The following is a 23,564-nucleotide window of genomic DNA, read 5'->3' on the forward strand; positions in this document are numbered from 1 at the left end:
CCTTACCCAGCCATTCCCGCGCGACTTGGCGTTCGGTCTCTTAGCAACGACGCCAGACTCCGGGGAACGGCTCCTTTTTGGTCTCTTGCCTACAACCTCCATTCCCCCTTAGACTCCACACCATCCCCTCCGATTTACTTCTGATTTCGAACCCACCCGCAACAAGTTTCTCTGCATCAGCCTGTTTCCCTTTTCTTCCAATTGTGGGCTTCTCTCTTTACCTACCATCGCTAGGAGTCGTCCAAGCTTCTGGACTCCATTCATCTTCCGCCTCAGGCCAGCCGCGGTTTATTTTAGATTATGCCTAGCAGTGAGTAGGGGGGGGTGGGCTGGTGTGTAGAACAGTTGGACAATAATAGGTACAGAATGAAGAAAGTTGACAATTGGACTATCATTTCACAGCTAATCATGCCCAGAGTCCAGAGGAAGGGGGTGTCTGCATTACTGAAGCACTTATCACTAAGCGGAACTTGACCTTTCCTGAGGATGATGATCTGTCAGAGATGTGAGTGCGTGGGGGAGGACGGAGAGGGATGCTGGAAGATTGAAGCACAGGAATGTCCCTTTCCCTGAGCTGTACTCATTTGTCAATTCGTCTTTTGTCTCTTCACGTTCCAGTCAGTGATAATGCCCAATTGATTTTCCCACCTTAAAGATTGTTCTTTTTAAGTCGGGTGTGGTGGCCGGCTGCCTATAATCCCAAAATTTAGGAAACTAAGGTAGGAAGATTGTGTGTTCAAGTCCAGACTGAGCTACAGAGAGGCCAGGTTGGAGTATATAGTGAGACCCTGCCTCAAAAAAAAAAAGTCATTCTCTTTTCACTGTTCTCACTCACCTGCCTTAGGTAAGGGTATCATCACAAACTCAACAAACTCCTAGTTTGTCTTTCTGTCCCCAGTCTGACCTCCCCATACTGTTACCAAAATGGTCCTTATAAATGACAAATCTGATCAGGCACTCCCTGAGAGAAACTTCCTCCCTCAGTCCTCTGTTAGATCCAGAGTAAAATTCATATGCCTTAGCGTGAACTCTCCTCTGCTATCTCTTTAGCCTTTTCCCAGCCACTCCCCATCAGTGTGCAATTTCTTATACCATATTCTCACACTTTAATACCATATTATTACCCAGAGGTGGGGGCAACATTGGTATCACCTGGGGGCTTGTTAGTGGAGTGATTCAAATGGTAGAGCACCTCCCTAACAAGCACAAGGCCTTGAGTTCAATTCCCAATACCACCAAAAAAATAAAAAAAATAAGAATCTCAGGCCAGCCCCAGACCTATTGAATTTGCATTTTCATGGCCCCCAGGATCCTTCTACTCTGGGCTTAGTGCACAGTCCATGTACTCCCATCATGTCTGTACTTGCCTCTGGCATCCACTTGTCATTGATGTTTGGCTTGCTTCTCTAATAGTAGTGGACAGGGACTCTGTCATTTGTTTCTAGGAGGCACTTGGTAAATGTGAAAATAATGAATGTGTGGATGAAACAAGTGATTTTCCTTGTATGGACCACTCAAAAAGGAAGTGAGGAAGACTCATCCAGTAGAGATGACAGCATCTCTATCCAGTCTCCACCCCTGCCTCTACTATCCAAGTTGGCATGAGAAAGGCTTCTCTTGCCTCTTGAGTCTCTCCAGGAACCATGAGAGGCCATCACCCAGTTTCCCAGAGGTGGCCGTACTTCTCTCTTGCTTGCATACTTCCCAGGGCCACCCACAGAGATCCAGGTCAAACCACTTTCATGACTGGGATACTTCATCCTGAGCTGAGCACCACTGGCTCACACCTGCAATGCTAGCTACTTGGGAGACTGGGATCAGGAGGACCATGGTTCAAGGAAAACAGTTTGCAAGACCCCATCTCCAAAATAACCAGAGCAAATTAGACTGGAGGCGTGGTTCAAGCAGTAGAGAGCCTGCTTTGCAAGTGTGAAGCCCTGAGTTCAAACCCCAATCCCCCCACCAAAGATAGCTTTTATTGACATCTGACCAAAACTACTTAACCATCCTCCTTGAAACACCTTCCATCTTCCTCCCTCCCTTTCCTGCTGTGAGACCCAGAAGTGGGCTCTATCACACCACTCTGCCCATTCTTCTTCAGGTTTCACACCCTTGCTGAACTGCAGACTGTCCGCCTGGACCGGGAAGGGATTACCATTATCAGGAATTTAGAGGGACTCCAGAATATTCACAGCCTCTATCTGCAATCGGTAACTTCTTGCCCCCTGCTTTTCCTCTCCCCTCACCCACTGTGGACCGAGTCTGTAATTTGAAAGCAGCCAAATGGATCATCTTGTATATGCCTGGTTTTCAGGCAGGCAGACCTTCCTTTAAACCATTCCCAGATGAGTCAGGAATTCTGAATTGAAACAGTGATCCCCCAAAACAAATTCTGAACATGCTTGTGAATCAATGGTCTTGTTTTCTGTTGTTGTTTTTGAGACAGGGTTTTGCTGTATAGCCCAGGCTGGCCTCAAACTTGAGATCCTCCTACCTCTACCTCCAAAGTGACAGGATTACAGGCATGCACCCCAAGGCCCAGCTGAATCACTATTCCTTAGAGACTTCTCTTACTCTAGACATTTGCTTTATTATCCTAAATTATTCATGTTACATAGTTCAAGCCCACTTCACTGCTTTGAAGAAGAGGAAAACTATGAAGATTCCTCTACATCCTTAGGTCCTTGAAGGCTGTGTGTGGTGGGGGTGGGGTAATCTTCAGCCTTCCCCAGGTTGCATATACCCAGCTCCCTTGAATTTTCTCCACAGAAACTTTACAGATCAAATTAGCATACGCTCATTGCTCCCTCTGGGTATGTAAACCATCCCTAAGGCCTTTTCCATTTCCCTAGTGGCCTCTTTCCAGTTCCCAGGTCCCTCTGATTGTGCCAGTTTAGCCAGCCCCAAGTTTACACCTTTAACTCTCCACCTGGAGAGAAAGCAAATCATCTTCCTCAAAGGAATTACAACCAGTCACTCCAACCAGGAGTGGGTGATCGTTCCCAAAGTACATCTCCAGCTGTTAGAGTAGACATGGTCTGGGGACTTCATCTCCTTAAAGTCTCCCACCTGATCTCAGCTTGGTTTCCTCCTGCAGAATAAGATCCAGCGAATTGAGAACCTGGCTTGCATCCCCACTCTACGGTATGTGGTGCCAAAGCTCAGGTGGGGAAGGATTGAAGGGTGGGTGGGGCCTGGCAATGCCCCAGGACTTGACTCAGAGCTCCCCAGACCTCGCTTTTTATCAGTTAAGGACCCCGTAAGTCCAGCTCTTTCTTCACCCCCAAAAAGGCATGTATCCCCACTTGCCATCCATCTGCCTAAGCAGGGGCCCAAGGTGCCTGGAGGGACTTTCTCCAGCTGGCCTATGATTCAGCTCTGACTCTGTCACCCTCCTTTTCCTACAGCTTCCTGTCTCTGGCAGGAAACCGAATCAGGCAGGTGGAAAACCTCCTCGACCTCCCATACCTTCAGTTTCTGGACCTGTCTGAGAACCTGATAGAAACGCTGAAGCTGGGTAAGAATGCTTTTGCCCTGGCTCATGAAGCATGCCCTGTGTTCTCTTTGCTTGCATTCACCACCCCTACCCTCCATCCTGCATGTATACACTTCATCCTCACAGGCTCAGAGCTGGTATGAGACCCTCACTCCCTCTCTCTGCTATACAGATGAGCTGCCCCAAAGCGTTCTCATCCTCAACCTGGCTGGAAACCCCTGCACCAACCAGGAGGGCTACAGGTAAGAAAGATGAGAGCAGTGGTGTGCTGAGTGAGCACCGCTTCTGATTCCATGTGGCTCCCTCTCAGCCTGCAAACTTGGCCTATCCATGGCCCTTTCTCCACTCCCATAGTCCAAGCCTTCCCTGTTCTCAATCCATTCCCAACATCTCATTAGAGCTTTTGCCCCAAGAGCAGAGGGGACCTGCATCCCTCTAGGTGTTGGTGCTGTGGTGTGTGTCATTGCACCCTCCCAGGTTCCACACAAGGGACATTCTCCTGGATAGTCTGCTCCTCTGCCCTGCAGGAAGATGGTGATAGAAGCCCTGCCCCTGCTCCTGGACTTGGACAGGCAGCCTGTGTTGGAGCGCTGGACCTCAGATGATGAGGATAAAGCCTCAGATGATGAGGATGAGTTCCCAGAGCTGAGTGGCCCATTCTGCTCAGAGCGAGGTGATTCTGCTGTCCAAGGCTTATAGCCTCCAAGGGCCCTGTGGGAGGGATGTCTAGGGAGTGGTCCTAGCCCAGCCAGCATCTGGGCCAGAGGTGGTGGACAGGGCCAGCCAGGTACCATCCTGTGCATGCTAGGACTCACCTCTCTCCAGCCCCAGCCTCAGGCTCCTCCCTACTAGGGATGACAGAAGGTCAGCCAGAGACCTCCCTGAGCCCAGGGCCCTCCTGCTAAGCCCCAGGGTCCATCCACCACCCTTCTCTCTCAGGCTTCTTCAAGGAGCTGAAGCAGGAGATGAGCAGGCACCAGGAGCGCAGGCAGCAGGCTGCCCAGACAGAGCACCTTCTGAGGATGGAGACCCAGCCTGCCCTCACTGACCTGCCTCTGATGCCTAAGGTGCCCATGGCAGGGGACAGCAGCACTTCTGTCATTCCAGAGCTGGAGAAGGAGTCACCCCCTTCTCCTGAGGCCACCTCCTCACCCCAGACCACCTCTACCACCAAGAAACCATGCACTCTGGTTTCCAGGGGCCAGAAAAGCTCTGTTCTGGCAATGAAGGGGGGCCCAGAAGCTACAGCCCCCAAGGCCTCTTTGGTTGGGACCCCCAGGACAACTAAAACTGTGACCAAAAGAACCAAGAAGTGAAGTGACCTCTTTCTATGTGCTTCCCCTCCTGTGCAAACACCTCAGATATGGCAAGAACCCCTCTCTAATAAAATGTCTCTAGACTTGAAATACCTTTCATCACTTGGGGAGACATATCAAGGGAAAGAACCAGTAAAAGCACCAGGAGCAGAAAAAAACAGAGTCCTAGGAGGGAGTCATGGCTCAAGTAGTAAGAGTACCTGCCTATCAAGTGTGAATCCCTGAGTTCAAACCCCAGTAACACCAAAAACAACAAAAAAACAGAGCCCTAAAAAAACCCGGCACGGGTGGCTCATGCCTATAATCCTAGCTACCCAGGAGGCAGAGATCAGGAAGATCACATTGAAGCCAGTCCTGTCAAATAGTTGGTGAGACCCTGTCTTGAAAAAACCCATCACAAAAAAGGGCTGATAGAGTGGTGCAAGGTGTAGGCCCTGAGTTCAAACCCCAGTAACACACACAAAAAACAAAAAACAAAAAAAACAGATCCTTAACAGCAGCCTGATTCTAAAGAGCAAGTTCTCAGTCTTCAGGAATGAATCAAAATGACCTAAAAGGGCTGGCATCACCTCCAGATCCCTGGTTGGTTTCCTGACTCCTGAGTGGAGTGGACAGGAAGTGGGCACTACCTCATAAAGGATGCCATCCCAAGGGGAACATCTTACTGCCACCTGAGGGAGTATTCCTTCCCTCAGGTCCAAGTCAAGGACCAAAAGCCTGTGGTCCTAGTTGACCCCAAACAGTAGCTCACATGCAGACATTCCCTTCTTGACCTCACAGCCCCACCACAACATGCAGGTCCAGTCCTCATCCTCTCCATCATTAGAATTTTCTGCCTAGGAGCTGAGTATGGTGGTGCATACTTGTAATCCTAGACTTGGGAGGCTGAGGCAGGAGGATTGTGAGTCCCAGGCCAGCCTGGGCTATATAGTGACAGTCTGTCTCAAAAACAACAAACAAAAGAAGACTGGAAGTATGGCTCAAGTGATAGGGTACTTGCCTAGCACGAATGAAGCCCAGAGTTTGAATCCCAGTTCTACCAAAAGAAAATGCACAAGAGTAAAGTGCTTGCCCAGCAAGTACAAGGCCCACAGTTCAATCTCCAGGACTGAAAAAAAAAAATTTGCTACCTGGTACCACACCACAGTCCCCACAGCCAGTTTGGTGCTGCCCTTTGCCCTCACTTGGCTCTCTCATCCCCACTCCCTTTGGACCTGGGATCCAATTCACTGAACAAAGAAGTAAAACATTTATTAAAAACAAAGGCCACAGCAGGCACTCAGAACACAACTGAAGGCATGAAGGGATCACTCCAATTCCATCACCCCAACTCAGGGCAGCTGGCAACAGGGGTTCTGCACCCACCTGGGCCAGGAGGAGTTTGTGGTTATGCATAAGCCTGGCTCTCCCTCTCCACAAAGGCCTGGAAGAGGCTGCCCAGCTCTTGGAGCACTGAGGTTTGCTTGCTGGCCAGCAGCCCCCGCACAGCCTCCAGACCTTCCTGCTCCAGGTCCCGCTGCTTCTGCCGGAGTTGCTGCCCCCGTTCCTACCAGGAAAGGCCAAGTTAGGGACTAGGTGCCCTCTTGTGCAGCAGGAGAAAGTCAAGATTATCTATTCACACTGTCCTGGGCAGCTAACTTTGCAGAGTGGTGGTCCCTCTTCCCAGTTTTGCATCCTCCTCCACTCCAGGCCCCTCATGTTTCCAGTTAGGGGGAGAGTTGTGTCATCCTCCCCAGCATGGCCTCTATTCCCTAGGGAGTTACCTGCCCACTCTCCATCAGCCCCAGGGCTGCCTGGTGTCCACAGTAGAGCGTGTGTCGGCGATCCACCTGAGTCTGGAACCGGGGCAAGATCCGAACAGGATCCTGGGCTCCAAAAGTGGGGGATAGCACTTGGGGAACTTGGGCTGCCCCTACCCCAAAAATGAAGGGTTTGAACACCGACCTAATGGGATAAGGACAGAGGACTGAGGTAGGTCACGTACCACCATCTCCCCTGTCTGGTACGCCTTCCCCAGTTCCTCCTCCCTCCCTCACCCTCACCTGGATGGGTCTGGTGTGGCAGTGAGGAAGTGGACACAGGGCTTTTTGGGATCCAGAGGCAAAATGGACACCATACTGGCAGTGGTACGGAAGCCTCCAGAGTCCATGCAGATGCCACTCTCCTTGTTCCTGAGAATATCCATCATCACCTCTGCTGTGATGCTCCCTGTCAAATAAGAGCAGATAAGAAGGCCCAGGCAGAGGGGGTGTAGAAAGACCGCAGGGCTGTTAGCATCGTCACCCTCCAGGTCCACCACTCACAGACCTTGCTGTTGCTGCAGCAGTTCACACCCGGCCCGGAAGCGGGCTTTCGCAGCCTCCATGCGCACAGGCTGTTGGGTCAGAGAGAAGACCTGGGCAAAGTCAAAAGTGCCCTGTCCATCCCACCATCCCTGGGCCAGTGCATGGCTCCGAAGCTCTGGGTGTTCAGCAGAGATGTCTGTGCCAATGCTCAGCTGGTTGGAGATGTTTCGGGCCCCTGCTATAAAGGAGATGGGAGAGTCATTTACTTATCATGGAGCCCCCCATTCTGTGCCATGCACTGGGCTGGGTGCTGAGAAGACAATGGTGACAAGAACAACCTCATGGGGCCTATGATGGTGGGAGAGACAGAAAGAATAATCACAGAGATAAGTGCAATAGCAAAGCAGTACCTGCTTGCATATAGAATGGAGGCTAACTGCCCAGGGAGGCCCAGGAAGGCTTCCCAGAGGAAGGAACAGGTTGGAGGAGAGGAGGCCTTAACCAAGTAAGGGTGGAGGGGAAGACAATAGGTCTTAAGTGGGATGTCTCCCAGGATGTCCTAAGCTGTGGCACCTGAATGGAGACTCCCTGCTCTGCTGACTCTCCCACCTTCCAAGGCTGACAATCTCTGAGAGGCAGTCCCCAGGACTGGGCCCCTCACCCTGGATTCTCTGAGCAGCCCACAGCTTCCCAGCAGTCTCCAGGACCCATGCCTCCGTCCGATCAGCAAGCAGGAAGGTGTTGTGGTAGCAGAACGGCGTGGGGTCCTCCCGACAGCTGCCCCCCTGCCCATAGCGCTCCAACAAGCCCGAGATCACATGTACAGCTTCCTGGGCAGTGCTGCTCCGTTCTAAAGCCAGTCTGGCAAAGAGAGGGCAGGAGACAGAAGTGACCCAGAAGGATTTGGTGACAAATTCAAGTCACACAACAAATCCACTGGCATTGGTTGTATTAAACACAGTCATGCCAGTGGCTTCCAAGCTGTGCCCTGAAGATTCCATGAAAAGGCCTGAAACATCATCCCTGAGAGAGAAGTGCCCTGAACCCCCACCTGTCTTCAATCAGAGCTGTTCCATCTTCATCAGTTTTATAAAGCAAGATTCTACATGAGGTTTCAATAGAAAAAAAAGTCTTCTCTTGAGAAAAAACTGAAATTGTTGCTACCTATTTCTGGGCTAGGAGAGGCTCCTTATCAGACTGTGGAGATGGGGCCAGGAGAGAGGAGGGCCAGGGCAGCCTCCCCCGGTGAGGGCACAAGGGCAAGGTCAGTAGAGAGCGGAGGTCCCTGTAGACCAACCAGGCTGGAGGAGGAGAGAATTCGGGGGATGAAGGAGGGTGGGCTCACACCTGAGTAGGTCCATGCCCAGCAGAGCTTCTCCTTCCCTGACAGGTTCCTTGGTCCACACGGCTTCATTGCCAATGCAGACGCCATGTTCATTGGCGCCCATCTCAGCCCCCCACAGCCAAGAAGGGCGGCTCAGAATCACAGCATGAGTCTTCGATACCTGTTCCACCTCAATATAGGTGCACTGCAGGTAGAGGAAAAAGGAAAGGCCCACTCAGAAAGGGCAGAAACTCCCCTGTGCTGGTAATTTGTTAATCACCTTACACACTGCCTTGAGGAAGATCTTATTCTCATTTTACAGATGAGGAAGCTGAAGCAGTCAGAAGAAATAATAAGCTGGAGGTCCAGGTTGATGGACTCAAAGCTCATAATCGTCTCACTATATCTGACAGCTTCCCAAGTTTGGGGAGCAGAAGAAGAAGGTCTTAGAAGAATGCCTACATTTACCATACCTGCCAGCATCCTGTAAATCCTAACCCACCTGCAGGCGACTCCCAGGGCTGTGAGCGCCTGCTGGTACAAATACCACCTCTTGAACCTCGTCCCGGGGTCGGTCAGAGTTCTTTGCAAAGATCACGGATGGGATGGCGGAGGCCGGGGACACAGAGACAAAGCAGTCGCAGGAACACGGGGTGTCAGGACTCCACGTTGCCATCTGCAAAGAGGTCCAGGCCTAAGGTGCTCCTCTCCCAACACGTGCAAACACTCAGAGAAGACAGTGCCAAGGGCTCTGCACGCACATCAGTGCACGGTGTACACAAACTGTGCATGGGGCTTCGAGTCAGCAGGCAGCACAGACCCTGCAAGTTCCCAGGATCCTGCCCTTACTGGGAGACCCTACTCTCCAGTCTCCCACCCTTCTCCGAGTCCCATGCTCCTGCGCATGCCCAGAGACTCGCTCCCGCTTCCGTCCACCTCTTTTCGCGTCCCCAGTACCGTAAGCCTGTCACCGTCTCTACCTCCAAGACCCTCAGCTTGGTCTCGGACACCGCTACCTTCGCTTCGGGTCTGGTCAATCCCATTGGACCAGGGTCCCAGGTGACCTGGAAGGCCTTTGGCCCCGGGGGGGCGGGGCCGGGGCCGGGGCCGGAACAGAACATCTGCAGTTCCTCACTTTTCCACAAGGTCGCGCTCTAACACCACTTCTAGGAGCCGAACAGTTGGGGGTACCTGGGTGCCTTTTTTCCGGCCTGATAAAGTCTGGGATGAATCCGTGGGCTTCTTGGATGGGTTCACTGTGGGGAGCTGGAACTGGGGGTGGAAAGGAGCCTGCATGAAGCGGGAAGATTCGTAAAACAGCGAGGACTGCCGAATTATCTGGAATTAAGGAAGAACATAAACTACTTCAGTTCTGGCATGAATTCCAAAGACGCAATTCCAATAATATATATGAGCAGTCACAAGCCAGAAGACGTAGGGATAACTTAAATTGATATACTTTTATACTTTTTTTTTTTTTGGAGGTACTGGGGTTTGAACTCATGGCTTCGTACCCCCTAGTTAGGCGTTCTTCCACTCGAGCCGCACTTCAAGCCCAAGTTGATGCACTTTTTTAAAAGGCACAAAGATACATGTGCACAAAACTTTCCAACCCCAAAAGTCCTATTCAGCCCTCAGTGGTTCATGCGTGTAATCCCAGTTATTCTGGAGGCAGAGATCAGAAGGATCAAGGATGGAGGCCAGCAGTCCAGCCCAGGCAAAAAGTTAGAGAGATTGTATCTCAACCAATAAGCTGGACATGGTGGTATACACCTGTCAACCCAGCTACTTGGGAGGGATAAATAGTAGGATGGAGGTTCAGGTCAGCCCAGGCAAAAACGCAAGATCCAATTCAAAAAAATAACTAGGTTGGGCACTGGTGGCTCACACCTGTAATCCTAACTTACTCAGGAGGCAGAGATCAGGAGGATCGTGGTTTAAAACCAGCCTAGGCAAATAGTTCATGAGACCCTATCTCGAAAAAACCCATCACAAAAAAGGACTGGTGGAGTGGCTCAAGGTGTAGGCCCTGAGTTCAAGACCCAGTACCACCAAAAAAGGGCTGGAGGTGTGGCTCAAGTGGTAGAGTGCCCTGAGTTCAAACTCCAGTACCATCAAAATATAAAATAAATAAAAACATCCTATTCTGTCTCATAGTGTTCAAGCTCATAGCAGATAGCTTTGAAAGGAACTTTAGAATCTCTACTCCAAAGATTTGGTGCCTTTACATATAGTAAAGCTGAAAGAGCAAAGGAGAAGTCTTTGCAAGGGGGCCACACAACAGTGCAGAGGTGGATTCTGATCTCGAATGTTTTGATTTCCAGTTCATTTTCCTCTCTAAACCATCTCCAGAGCCAGCAGTTAAACAAATGCATCTCATATACCTTTGCTCCATGGAGCCCTCCGGGAAACGGGGTTGGGAGACACTGCAGATTATCTGCTTCTAGGGATTGCACTGAGTCTGTAGATGGCATAGACACTTCATCTTTTAATTCCTCCAGCCCTTGAACACAGAATATTATTTTTGTCTTCAGTTTCTGTCATCAATATCATCTTTTTCAGTGTACAGATCTTTCCCTTTCTTGGTTAAATTTATCCCTACACATTTTATAGCTATTATAAATGGGATAATTTTCTTGATTTCTTTTATAGATAGTTTGTTGTTAGTATGTAGGAATGTTACTGATTTTATTCCTTGATTGGTTCTAACCGTTTTTTGGTGGAATTTTTTTTCCTAACATTCTTTTTAAGCCTCTACTGTTAGTATGCTGAGCGGTCAGGCATGCTTGGATTTTAATGGGACGGTGACGGGTGCTGCTGGCACACATTGAGGAGTTGTGAGGTTACTATTGGGTGTCACTTGGCAAACGTCAAGGTTATTTGCCCACAAGCACAGGCCTCTGGGGTGGCCTGCGGGAAACCTGGTTCCCCTTCTGCACTTCCTCAGATGCCCACTTGGGGGCGAGCGAAGGAGGAGGGAGCCGGCGTTGAGATGCCACAGCGCAGCCCCAGGCTGCGTTCCCAGACTGCCTTCTCCTGGTCACGTTTCCAGTCCTAACTTCATTTACCCACCCTAGAGGAATTCTACTCCACTTCCCGGGAGAGGAGACGGCTCAAAGAGGTCGTCCAGAGGGTCAACCCAGATGTGCTGATTTCCCTGTCGGGGCGCCACATCTGAGGGGTCAGAGGTGGCCTTGGGCTCCATCAGGGGGGCCAGGGCAGCCAGGCAACATTGCAAACAAGTAAGCAAGCGTCAGAGCCCCACCAAAGGCCCCCGCTAAGAATGCAGGTCAGCGGGAGGAGCTGCAAGGGGAGGAGGGGCGGCCCAGCCCTGCCCAGACTGGCCCAGCCGGCCCCACAGCTGCCCTACAGTCCCTGGGGGCAGTGATGGAGAAAAAGGAGGGGACTCACCAGGTTCCTGGGGTCTAACTCCCCTAGAACCAGGAAGACAAAAAGAGGTGCCCAGCAGGAGTGCTGCAGGCTTGAGGTCACAGGGAAACAAGCCTGTCCCTCCTCCCAGGCTACTAAATTCAGGAGCAGGTGGAAACAAATAATTGGCCCCCAAACCGGTCTGTTTCCCTCATAACCCCTAAAATCATCCTGATGCCTTGTTCCCAAGGTTACCTTAAGCTTTGTAGCCCCAGAATCTCTCAAACAAGTGATAGGATGGGCCAACATGAGAGCCAGATTTGGCTGGAGAAATTGGGTCAGGAAACCTACTAGGGGAAAATAACGAATTTGGGGGGAAAAAAATGTAGGCTAAGAAGGTGGGAAACCACGACTTATCCCCTGCTCTTTTAGAACCCAAACATCCTCCATTCACCCTCCTAGCGTTTGATCTCTGTGGTCGGGAAGTTTTTACTCACTTGACATGAATTAGGCACCAACTGTATATACCAGCTGGGGAACTGCAAAAGGACAGGTATTTTTGTGTCTTAGAGCTGGGCACAGTGAGGGTACGTCTGTGCGCACCGTGTTTGCGTTACCCTGGCGGGTTTTCAGCTGAGAGTTGTAGAAGCAACCTTTCCCTCATACTTTCCAGTTGGGCGGCAGCCCATCAGATATCTTGGCTGCCTTTCATCGCCTTGTCCCCGATAGGGATCATCCTGGGTGAAGAAATCGCTGTCAGTCACCCCCACATTGCTCACAGCCAGAGGGACCGGCTGACATGCATGCTCCCATGGGGGTGTGGTGAAGGAGCCAAGAGGCCAGCTATGGCTTCGAAGGGAACCAGTGTTCTTAGGGGAGGAGGAAGAGCAGACTTGCATATGCAGGAAGGAAATATCTAGAAACTTCTCATCTTACAGGTGAAGACCATGGAGGGACAGACAGCCCAGCTATCAACCCAGAGGAGCCCTTCCCTCCCTCTACCCCTTAGGGCAAGATTAGACCCCAGCTCTGACCCAGCCAACTGATGGAGGTGAGGCTGCCCAGGGATTGCAGGATCAAAGAGAATTGTCTACCCCACCCTGCAGCCAAACCTGGTCCTCACTGCTGAGGGACACTGAGTCAAAAAGCAAAACCAAGTTGGAAGACAAATGAAGCGATGATGTGGTTGATGACTTTATTGTTGCATAAAAAACACAGGCTGTTTCTGCCTCCTCCTCCCCCCCAAAGTGGGTTCACAGCAGTTAAAAGAAAAAATATTCCTACATTTTCCTCTAGGGGGGCTGCCTAGAAGGGCAAGCAGCCAAGAAACCTAGATCTATAAAAGAGAGGAGCAGAAGAAAACCTATCCAAAGCCCCACCCACATACCTTAGGGCTGAGGCCCTTTATATGGAGGAACATCCATGTCCCCCCTACCACTAAGACCCATGTGGGAGTTCTTAGAATGGTCACTGGAAAAGGCTGTCTTGGTAGCACAGAGAGGGGGTGGCTGGTTTCGATGGGTGGAGGAGAAAGGCATCCCACACCCACGGTGCCTTCCTTTCTTCCCCTCTGCAGCTGGCCAGGCGACCTGCAGGCATGGCCAACACTGCTCTTTCCCTCAACCCTCTCACTGAGGAAGAGAACCTCTGATTGAGTTAGCAGGAGGTGGGGAAAAGACAGAGAATAAAGAAAAAAATCTTACTTCTTAAACTACCCCAGGTCTCAGAGTCCCACAGGGAAAGTCATCCTGTCCCTTTTAAGGAGATGCTCTTTCTACACAAACACATGTTCCCACCCAGATCCCAGCCCCTACTTCCCATATAGCTCCCAGTCCTTGGACTTGGCTTCAGCATCCCCAGTAGAGGAAGAGATGCTGTGGAGTTTAGGTCCCAGACTTTGGACAGGGTGAACAAGATGGGGCCTCAGAAGACCCCAGGCTCAGTAGAGAAATACACACATACACATACACGCAGGTACACACAACATACATGCCCTAATATTAAATAAAATACCCTTTGCTTATAACTTAAAATCAATAAACAGCTAATCCCTGCAGAGGGTTCTGGGTGGAGAGAGGAGAGCTAAGGGAAGGGGAGGTCAGAGGGACTAAAGGCCTCTACCTCAAGCCTGGGAATATCCCCAGCTCCAGGGTCCTGTGGCCTACTGGAACCTTCCCTGTATCTACTTCTTTCCCCTCTGCTTGGCTCGGCTTCTGCTGGGCTTCTACCCTTCCCACCCCTGTGATCATAACAAAATTTATTTCTAGCATCTAAAGGACAAGGGAGGGATGGAGAGAGCTTCCTGGAATCCCTTCCAGTGGGAGAACAACTCCTTCATATGGAGTTGGGAGCTTTCCCCTGGAGATGAGAGGGAGCAGAAGGATTCTACAGCAGTGGCAAGGGATCAAGTTAGAGAGTAGGGCTTAGCTTCTTGGTGAGCTGGAGAGGCCCAGGCAGAGGCAGTCCTCCACTCTGAGCTCCCTCTGCTGGGACACCCCTATCTAACCTAGTAAACCTCTTCTTTCCATCCAAGGGGAAGGCAAATGATGGGGACCCGGGGAAAAGAACTCCATCAATTCTGGAGCTGGCACTACTGGCTGCCTTAAAAACCTACCTAGGGTGGGCTGGAGGCACCTAAGCCCTGAGTTCAAACCCCAGTGCTGCCAAGGAAAAACAAACAAGCAAAAAAACAAAACAAAAAAACTCCTAGGGTAATAGATGGGGACTGTGGAATACTAAACTTGATTTTTTAAAAGACCAAGTGTTACCAACTAAATCAGAGTTGAAAAGCGATTAGTTCCTTTCAGTCCCCCTGCTAAACCTCTTTCATTTTATGAGGATTTCCCCCGCTCACAACCCCCTCCCCGCCCCCATCTCTGTCTTCCATCTCACAGCTCTGGCTGGGAAGCTGTCCCCTTGTCCTTCGTGGCTCCATCAGACTGGATCTGGAAGGGTTAATAAGGAGGCCCATGAAAGGAGTTATTTTTACAGCAAGGAACCTCCAAGTTAGATAGACACCCCCTAAGAGGGACCCCCCCCCCAGCCTCCCCCACCTCATCTCAGGTCTCCCTCCGGAAACCCCAGGGACGGAAGCAGCAGAAGGGGGATGAAAGGACCCGGGCCACAGGCGGCTCCGGAGGCGCTTTTATGTCCTGGCTCCCAGGCGCTAAAGACGTGTCCAGACAACTACCCCCAGCGCCCCGGGCCAGCCCCACTCCTCTCAACTGCGACTGAAGGGGATGGCGGTCCCCTCCACCCCTAGAGGTGGTAGAGATGCCCCATCCCAACCGCCCAGCCCGGGGAGGAAAGGGGTGAAATAGTGGAGAAGGGAAGAACGGAGAGGCATGCGCAGCTCGTCCAGTCCAACCCCAGAGACTAAAATACCCCTAGCCCCGGTCTCCCTGTTCCGTCACCACTTTTCCTCCCCCTTAATAAATAATCACCTTCCCCTCTTACTCAAACCGCCCCCTAAGGACGTCTGATCTAGGGACTCTCTTCCAGTGCACCCAGGAGACAGGTAGGGAGGCGGCACCCAAGGGGCTCAGTTGGAAGGCGCCGCGCTGCCCTCGGTCTCCCGTTTGCCTTTGCCCCCGGGGGGCTCCACCACGCCGCCAGCCTTGGCCTCGCCCGGGGCGGTCCCGGCAGCCTCTTCTTTGGCGCCTTCGTGGGTTTTCATGTGCTTGGCCAGGTGGTCGCTGCGCATGAAGACCCGGCTGCAGACCGCACATGGGAACTTCTTGGTGCCGGTGTGGGTCTGGAGGTGGCGCTGCAGCTCATCGGAGCGCGTGAAGCGCTTGCCGCAGAAGAGCCAGTTGCACACGAAGGGACGGTCGCCGCTGTGCCAGCGCAGGTGCGCCTTCAGGTGCGACGTCTTGGCGTAGGCTTTCCCGCAGCCTGGGATATGGCAATTGTGCAAATGCTTCTTCTTGCCCCCATCGGGCCCGCACGGAGCCCCCAGTCGCTCCGCCTCCAGACAGTTGGGACAGCGACAAACGGTCTGGCCTGAACTGCGGGGCACCGACCGCCGGGAGCCTTTAGGCCGGGCCGCCGCGTCCAGACTGGAATCCAGCCCTTGGGACTCCGGCGCGGCCGCTTCCAAGGCCTTTGCCCCGTCAGGTGGCCCCAGAAGGTGCTGCCCTCCGGCGGCTGGGAGGAGGTGGTGCGGATGCGGGTGGGGCGGCGGGGCACAAAGCTGGTGGTCTCCAACGTAACCCCCCAAACCAGCCTGAAGCGCCCCTGGGTGGCCAGGTGAGGTCAGCGCGCCCTGAGTGTGGGGGAGGTCCATCCAGCTGGTGCCCGGATGAAGGTCCCACCACGAGCCATCCTCTGTGCCTGGATGAGTCGGCCGGAACCACGATTCGTAATGGTGTGACATGTCCGGCTGCAGGAGCTTGGAAAAGGGTCCCGGGGCCAAGGGACTATCGCTTTCCAGGTCCTCGCAGGTTACCCGCGAGGAGGTCCCCGGCAGCTCATAGCCCTGGGAGAAGTCTACCTCCGGGCCCAGAGGGAGGCTCTGCAGCTCTCCAGGCTGCAACGGGGAGGGGTAGTCCCCGGCCTCGGGGCTCGTGTGGCCCTGGTATGTTTGGAGAGGCTGCAGGTCGAGGCGCGGCGGTGAAGCGTGGGGCGCGTCCGTATGCTGGCTGCCCAGAGAGCCGCAGACAGCGGTTAGCATTGCCGGGATCCGGGGTGGGGTGGGGGACAGGGACGGTCAGGGGCACCTCAGATGGGACCTAAAGGAGCAAAAAAGAGAAATAAGGAAAAGTAACCGGCTCAGTTTCCCTCCTAACTCAGATACTCTTCCTGCAAAGTGCAAAGAAGAGGGGCGCGCCTCTGGGTGGGGAATACAGATTAGGGTTTGCGAGTGCTAGGAAGGGTTGAGAATGTGAGAGTCTCAGCCAGGGCAGAGGATAACCCCCACAGGACCCAGCTTATCCCTGAGTTGGGCAGGTCCCACGATGGTAGCTTGCAGTGCTAGAACCATCCCCATTCCAGCACAAGGAAATAAGCATTTCCCCCCTGCAGACCTGCTGCCAGCTCAAATGGATGACCTAGACACTTCTCTGCTTCTCCAGTTTAACTCAGGACACAGATTTAGGCATGCTTCTGAAACTCAAAGCTTGAGGTGACTTGACCTTCAGAAAACCCCAAGAAGCAGGTCCTGAATTTTTGGAGAAAGAGCCTTCACACCACTGCAGGTCTACCAGTGAGGAAGAGCATTTCACGTCTACGTACTTCTCTGCTTGGCTTGTTGATTTTGCACCATCAAAGCGACTTCCACACTGGGCTCCTGCTCTCTTCCCTCTGGGCAGGGAATTTGCCTCACTGGGGTGAATACTGAAGTGCCAGTTTCCGGGGGAGTTCCCCCAACCAGAGAAAGCAATAATTCCCCTTCCCTCTCCTGATCCAACCAGTGCCAGCTAACACTCTGGCTGATACCCATGCCTTTCTCCAAGCTAGGAAGGCCCAGATATGAAGCTGGGAGGGATTGGATTCCCCAAAGAACAGCTTGCCAACACACTGAGGAAGGTATAATTGCCATCCCCTTAAGGGATGCAGGGTCAGAGTTCAGATAGAGAAGGGCAACAGAAGTCCTAATCACAGCATTTAAGAACAAGGATTGCCCAGAGATCCTATAAGAGTCAAGGATAATTTTTAAAAGCCCCCATATGATTCTAACATACCACCAAGTGTTGAGAACCACTGCTCAAAGCCAACTTTCTCATTTTAAAGAAAACAGAATTTGGAGCCGTGAATTGAGCAAACATATCGAGTTATTCATTCAGTCAACAAATGTACTGTGCAGTAAGTACCTCAGAGAATCAAGTCTCTCAACTCCTGGTCTGCTACTCTTTTTCTAAACCACTAGAAACTACAGGCCCAGCAGAAACCTAAAGACCCAGTCAGGACACAGTGGTGCAGGTCTAGTCAGAGGCCAGTTTGGGCTACACTGTGAGACCCTATCTCAAACAAAACAAAACAAAACAAAGACCCTCACCCCTTTCTCGATTACATATCTGTGACCTAGTCCTCCTCTTCTCACTACTTCTCCTTAAGGCTGGAGAGCCTTGCTGGGTGAAGGGGTGTGAGAGGAGGCCAGTGATTTAGGGCACAGACCTCCCCATCTTTTCATTCCCACAGTAGGGCTCAGCTGACCTGCCTCTGGGACCAGGGAGATGGCACTGATAGTCTGGGAGAGGCAGGGAAGAGGAGGGCTAGGGCGCCTACTCAGGCTCTGGCAGACTCACCACAAGAAAGGAACAGGGTGAAGCAGCAGGAACGGAGCCTCAGGCCGGGGCGGGGCAGCCCAGAAGGGGCTGGGCGGGAGCAAAGAGGCCTGGGACCCTAATAGCTTTTGGCGCCTGGGAACTGCCCCAGGGCCTGGGGGGATGGGGAGACTAGGACAACCCAGGCTCCAGAGTGTCGTCTCCTGACAAAACCTGAGCCCAGGTCTGGGGTGCAATGGCCTTCTACTAGAGTTTCAGGAAACGAGAGGGCAGGGCGCGCACCCGGGCTTCCCGCTCCCTAATTCGGAAAGATGGGCACAAACATCCTTCTATCCTCATGCCAGCCGGCTGCATCCCCCGATTCCCAGTGCTCAGGCGGTGGGGACTTCCGTGCTCTCGGTTCTCAATGTCCCAGTCCTCCGGTTGTCCCAGTAGCTCCAGTTTCCCCAGTTTCCTGCCTCCTCGGTCCCTCCAGTCTCTCCTGTCCTCCCGGTTTTCCCTCAGCTGGGGCTGTAAGCCCCTCAGATCCTTCGGGACCACTCGAGGTAAGAGAAGGCTGCGGGGCATTCGGAGTGCTTTTTCCAGCTTCTCTGCAGCGCACTCCCCTGATCCCCCGGACCCGGGCTCCTACCTGGAGGCTGCGCTCTGGCTCTGGGCACGGCTGGTTGGCCCGCTACAGATGGGCGCTCATCGGCCCTGAGCGCTGGCCGGCTCTCAGCAGTAAGGGACAGAAGCCCAGGGCGAGCGGGGGCCGCGATTAGACCCGGCGGCGGGCGGCGGTGAGAGCGGCTGGAGGGCGGAGGGCGGGCGGAAGCCTGCGAGCGAACAAGTGAGCGAGCGAGCGAGGCCAGCTCCGCCCGTGACTCACCGCGCTTTCTGCCTTCATCCTCTTCGCTGCGCTCCTTTTTCCTCCCAACTCGCAGCCCCGCCCACCTCACCTGCGGCCGCCTTTAACCCTTGCGGGCTCGGCGGGACGCGAGGCCCAGCCCGGCCAGGAAGAGGGGGCGGGCGAGGGGGGCAATGGCTGTCTCCCGCCCGCTCCTTCACTCCTCCCTTGTCCCCTCCACTCTCAGGGAGAGGGGCCTGGCCGGGGTGTTCCCCAGGTTCTGAGACCCGCCCGATCCGGTGGAAAGCTACCCTCGAGCAGGTTCGGTCTCGCCGGGGACGTGGCTCAGACCCTGGGGGAATAGAAGAGGGGGCGGGTCCTGGGGATGCTACAGAGTCGCCCTTGGTTGCTTCGGACGCCCTTGACCCACCCGCCACCGCCGGGCAGCGCTGCCCTGGAAGTGAGACGAAAGAAAGAAAGAGACTGAGCGCCAAGTATGTGTCCGGTCCACCCCCAGACCCAGGCCGTGAGAAATTCGTCTTGGCAGCGCTCGTTCATCATTCCCCCCACCGCTTCTCTCCACCCCCCACTCCGCAGTCCTTTCCCTCTAGCTTTCCAGTTCTCCTTCTCTGGCCGCTCGTCGTTTTGGGTGACCCACAACTTAGTCCCCTCTCTCCGGTCTCTGCCTGCCCCCACGCGTCTCACAGATGGCCTCGGCGCCCACCCTCCACCTCCCTTAGGCGGCAACTCCAGGGCCCCCAAAGTCCACCTGTCACACGATCCCCTCCTCTCCGGCCGGAGGTGCTCAGCCCCGGCTCCCCGGATTCTGAAGGCTGGACAAGCGCCTGAATGGCCCTGGGTCGGAGCATTTTGGCAAATAATTGAGCGAGTCCTTGCCGATTCTCACCTGAATATCTGATTCTGGAGAAGGATCTCGGATTTCTTTGAGAAAAACAAATGCACAAACACAGTGCAACACTGGGGTAAAATTTTAGGGCTTTCGAGGAGCTAGCCTAAAAACTCCTCCCAAGATTCAGATCACTGGAGATCCTGAGGACCCCCCCCCCCACACACACCCAGCTCTGGTAGTAGAAGCGCTCCCCCGTTTCCCGCCCAGCTCTTTTATGCTCGGAGGCAGCTAGTGCTCCCTTCCTGGTTCTCTGCAGAGCTCGGTATTGACCTTCCAAGGTGATCCTTTTTTCGCAAGAAATTTCTGATCAATTTCAGTATTTCTTTGGTTGCCTCCGCTGACTTCCCCTATATGCTTTTCCAACGGCTTTTTATATTTTCGTTTTTTTTTTTTTCCTTTACAGGCAGTTTCCTCGAGTCTGGAATTTAAGATAATTTAATCTCTCTTCTACAGACCTATTTTACCCCCATTGTCTTACCTGTCCTGTATTCCCGTTTCTGACACACTAAAGTGTGATGATAAGCCGGTTTAAGAGTCCACTGCCATTGGAAAATCAATCGTGTGTGTGTGTGTGTGTGTGTGTGTGTGTGTGTGATTCTCCCCCATTCACACGTCCATATGCAGTCAATGTTTCATTCATTTGCTGGTCTCCCTCTTTTCTAAGACTCAATTCCCTCATCTGGACAAACTGGGTACAAGTTGGGAGGGTTTCCTAGAGCTTAAAAAAATTGTACCTAAAACCACTAAAGCCAGAGGGGTCCCTGGTAACCACAGGGTGAAGGGAAGACATCCTTGTTGTGATCATTAAATAAGTCAATTCCCAGAAATGTTTGTTGGATTAAGGTATAGTCACAAAAATCTTGAGAAGTTCACAGAACTAAATTCTAGCCCCTGCCCCTCTCTTGCTAAAATGACCCTGGTGGATCACAGGTACTCTAAGCCTCCTTTCCTGAGCCACCCAGGTGAATGAAGGATGGACTTTGGAAGCTGAAGGACACTTCTCTGACCTGACTGAGATTTGTGATCAGTTGGGTTTCCTTCTTCCTTGCGCTTGGGACCCTGCAATGTAGAGTCACAAGAACTGCTCTGGATGTTTGTGGTCTGGCTAAATTAACCCTCTTTATCAACATGGTTTTATCTCTGTCCACTCAGCATGCAAGTCCTGGGTAGCGGGGTTTGCATCGCAGTTCACAGTCACCACCAGAACAGAGTTTGAGGCTCATCATATCCAGAGCAGAACCCCGCTGACCTTACTTAGGTTCCTGGGTTAAAACTCAGTAGACTCCTTCAAATTCCTGTTTCCCCTCCTAGTTGCCTACTGTTGCTGCCTTTACTGCTGTTTCATGTAGTAAGCCTACACTGGGGTCTGACTCTGGGTGAGGGGGGATTGAGTCCCCTCTATCATTTATAGATGCCAGATTGTCTTATCTTCCCAGTGGTGCTTTCCATCTTTTCCTGGAAAACAACGGGGATAAGGATGGCAGATACCCCAACCCAGCCCCCATTTTTAACTGTGCCCCACAGCCGTCTAAGTTCCCTCAGAGCAAGGACCCTGAATCTACTCATGGCCATCAGCATGAAATTCAACAGTAAAGACGTTGTCTCTGGAAGCTCTCTGCTATTCTGTCTTCCTGCCCTGCCTCTAGCTATCTTTCTCCCAGATCCCCTACTTCCAGCCCTTTCCTTTTCCCACTTTCTAGATTTTTTTTCTTTTTTTTAACCAAATGATGGCCATAATCTGAGATTGACATGACTGCTAAAGTCACCACTGCACATATTTTTATCTTGACTCAAAATTAAACAATGCTACCCTCCACACGAACTGAGATCTGTCCATGACTTGGGCCATTTCTGTCCCTCTCCTTCAGGTCCCTCAAAGTCATAGTTAGATTTCACCAAGTGTTGACCTCCCATTCCTGCCCCCTCTCTTCTCAAGCCTCATTTATAGTTAGTGATCCATTTTGTGCCTGGAGAATCCTTAGTCTGCATGTCAATCATAAGCAGCATTTATTTATTGAGAACCTACTATGTGCATGCCAAGTACTTTACATAAATCTCTCTAATTCTCATGAGCATGCAACAAAGTAATTATTATTTTTATTTCCATTGTACAGATGAGGAAGCCAGGGATCAAAGAAACTAAATGACCTGCCCAAGATTACAAAGCTGTTAAGAGTCAAAGGAGGAAACTGAGTCCAGATGGGTCAGGCTCCAAAGCCCACATTTTGCCTACTATTCCATCTGGACTCACTATGGCAGACATGATGGCCCTGGGAGTGGGGCTCCTCTAGATCCTGAAGGTCAATGGGACAGCAGAATTAAACTGATCCCTAAAATAAGTCATCCACCAACCTGTGTCTGATAGGACAAATTGATCCTAATCTGAATTGCTGGAACAAGTCACCCTCTATAACAGTGTTCCCTTCCTCAACTTTCCCACACTATGGCAATATCAAAACTGCTCTACCCATAATAGTTGTTTAATCCAAGTCCTCATTTTAATTAGTAGGGAAACTGAACCCCAGAACAGGGAATTAAGTAGCTCAAAGTTACATAGCAAACTAGAAACAGAGCCCCAGTCTAATTCCTGGTTTCCTAGTTCCTCATTTTCCTTTACTTCCCATTCCCACCTCCAGGCTGTACTTCCAAGACAGTAAGCTGGTGACCTTGGATGCCAACACATTCTTCCTTTCCCCACCGTACCCTCTTGGATTTCTGGAAAAGTGGGGTTAAATATTTTTCTTTTATTCATCATTTATTCATTCAACTAACACTTAATGAGGGTCTTCTAGGGCCAAACACCATGCTGGGTACTAATTTCTTTTATAAATCCAAATATCCTTTGCATTTGCCATTCCTTTTCATTCTTGAAGGTGAACTCCCCTGAGGAGAGTGCCTGTATATCTATAAATGTGTGTGTGCATCGTGCCTGGGTGTGCCTGTGTGTCTTCTCTTCCAGGTGTGCAAGATGCCTGCAGTAGTTTCTCTGCTTGTGTTCTGTCATTTGTAAACTTCTGTGGGCTGAGTCCATGTGCTCTGTATGTCTATCAATATTTGCCCATCCTTTCTCTCAAATCCCTGCCTTGCTTCTCCCACAGAAATCAGCCCAGTGTAGTTCAAAGACCCCTCCAAGGGATCCTTTGTGGTTCTCCTCCAAGAGCCCTCTCTTGTCCCCCTCCCCAACTGAAAAAGAATCAAGCCTTCCAGACCCTTCTCCATGATCCCTCCTTTAAAGTGGAAACCTAGCCCTCTTTGTGGAGGTTCCCTGTACTAGACAGGGAACAGCCTCTCTTACCAGTCCATGGAGCCCAGAGCTGGCAGCAGCAGTGAGGGGCACGTGGGGGTGATAGGAAAGCCAGGCTTTATAAAGGAGGCGACAGCTAGAGCCAAAGGGGGAGGTGAGAGACGCAGGCAGGGATGCTGCCAAGTCCTCACGGCCTCGGAAGCTTTTAGGATAATCCAGGAAACAGTGGCCCCCGGCTCTCCTGGGGGAGTGGTAGGGGGTGAGATCTGAGTCTCCCAGGTCTGCCAGGAAAGGAGGATTTCAGCTGGAAGAGGCAGCAGAGTGGGGGCAGGGCGGGGGAGCAGGACGTTCTTCCCCAGGGTTGGATGGACAGTGGGAGAGGGACCCAGTGGTTCCTGCGGGATGGAAGAAATGAGAGAATTGCCAGTAGAGAGTGCTGGGCTGGCTGGAACTCTCCAATCTCATCCCCCTCCTTTTGAGGTTTTTCTCCTTCGACTTGGTGGGAAACAAAGAAGTTCCACTTTGAAGACCTAACACACACACACACACACACACACACACACACACACA

At 52.1% G+C, this 23,564-nt stretch overlaps 3 protein-coding genes across 9 annotated transcripts; 1 reads left to right on the plus strand and 2 right to left on the minus strand.

Moving 5' to 3' along the window:
- The first annotated feature begins 22 nt into the window (after window positions 1-22).
- Window positions 23-4,916, plus strand: Lrrc46 (leucine rich repeat containing 46). The gene is made up of 8 exons (XM_074045925.1): window positions 23-310; window positions 403-505; window positions 2,102-2,210; window positions 3,098-3,144; window positions 3,408-3,517; window positions 3,669-3,738; window positions 4,024-4,169; window positions 4,436-4,916. The coding sequence occupies exons 1-8, from the start codon at window positions 301-303 to the stop codon at window positions 4,810-4,812; spliced, it is 972 nt and encodes a 323-aa protein (XP_073902026.1). The 5' UTR covers window positions 23-300; the 3' UTR covers window positions 4,813-4,916.
- Window positions 4,917-6,037: 1,121 nt separating this feature from the next.
- Scrn2 (secernin 2) lies at window positions 6,038-9,512 on the minus strand. 5 transcript variants are annotated; one of them, XM_074045922.1, is made up of 8 exons: window positions 9,402-9,512; window positions 8,924-9,097; window positions 8,445-8,626; window positions 7,759-7,958; window positions 7,120-7,332; window positions 6,855-7,020; window positions 6,576-6,756; window positions 6,038-6,358 (listed from the first exon to the last, which is right to left on the minus strand). In XM_074045922.1, exons 1-8 carry the CDS (start codon window positions 9,462-9,464, stop codon window positions 6,200-6,202), a joined length of 1,338 nt encoding a protein of 445 aa, XP_073902023.1. In that variant the 5' UTR covers window positions 9,465-9,512; the 3' UTR covers window positions 6,038-6,199. The 5 variants fall into 5 exon arrangements, with proteins under 5 accessions (XP_073902023.1, XP_020010744.2, XP_073902024.1 ...); XM_020155155.2 differs by having other exon boundaries at window positions 7,120-7,335; XM_074045923.1 differs by having other exon boundaries at window positions 7,120-7,335; window positions 9,438-9,510.
- Window positions 9,513-11,982: 2,470 nt separating this feature from the next.
- Sp6 (Sp6 transcription factor) lies at window positions 11,983-19,131 on the minus strand. Of its 3 annotated transcripts, none has more exons than XM_074045929.1 (2): window positions 18,883-19,131; window positions 11,983-16,520 (listed from the first exon to the last, which is right to left on the minus strand). In XM_074045929.1, the coding sequence occupies exon 2, from the start codon at window positions 16,460-16,462 to the stop codon at window positions 15,332-15,334; it is 1,131 nt and encodes a 376-aa protein (XP_073902030.1). In that variant the 5' UTR covers window positions 16,463-16,520; window positions 18,883-19,131; the 3' UTR covers window positions 11,983-15,331. The 3 variants fall into 3 exon arrangements, with proteins under 3 accessions (XP_073902030.1, XP_073902029.1, XP_073902028.1); XM_074045928.1 differs by lacking the exon at window positions 18,883-19,131 and adding an exon at window positions 17,023-18,634; XM_074045927.1 differs by lacking the exon at window positions 18,883-19,131 and adding an exon at window positions 18,646-18,876 and having other exon boundaries at window positions 11,985-16,520.
- Between the last annotated feature and the right edge of the window lie 4,433 nt (window positions 19,132-23,564).

This window comes from Castor canadensis, chromosome 11 (assembly GCF_047511655.1).
Source record: "Castor canadensis chromosome 11, mCasCan1.hap1v2, whole genome shotgun sequence".
NCBI lineage: Eukaryota > Metazoa > Chordata > Mammalia > Rodentia > Castoridae > Castor > Castor canadensis.

Coding starts and splice junctions, on each gene's coding strand:
- Lrrc46 (XM_074045925.1), top strand. Junction 3,518..3,668: donor GATAGAAACGCTGAAGCTGG/GTAAGAATGCTT, acceptor TCTGCTATACAG/ATGAGCTGCCCCAAAGCGTT. Junction 4,170..4,435: donor CCCATTCTGCTCAGAGCGAG/GTGATTCTGCTG, acceptor CTTCTCTCTCAG/GCTTCTTCAAGGAGCTGAAG.
- Scrn2 (XM_020155155.2), bottom strand. CDS start 9,464: ATGGGATTGACCAGACCCGAAGCGAAGGTAGCGGTGTCCGAGACCAAG. Junction 7,021..7,119: donor ACTGCTGCAGCAACAGCAAG/GTCTGTGAGTGG, acceptor CTTATTTGACAG/GGAGCATCACAGCAGAGGTG. Junction 6,359..6,575: donor GGCTGATGGAGAGTGGGCAG/GTAACTCCCTAG, acceptor CTTTCCTGGTAG/GAACGGGGGCAGCAACTCCG.
- Sp6 (XM_074045929.1), bottom strand. CDS start 16,462: ATGCTAACCGCTGTCTGCGGCTCTCTGGGCAGCCAGCATACGGACGCG.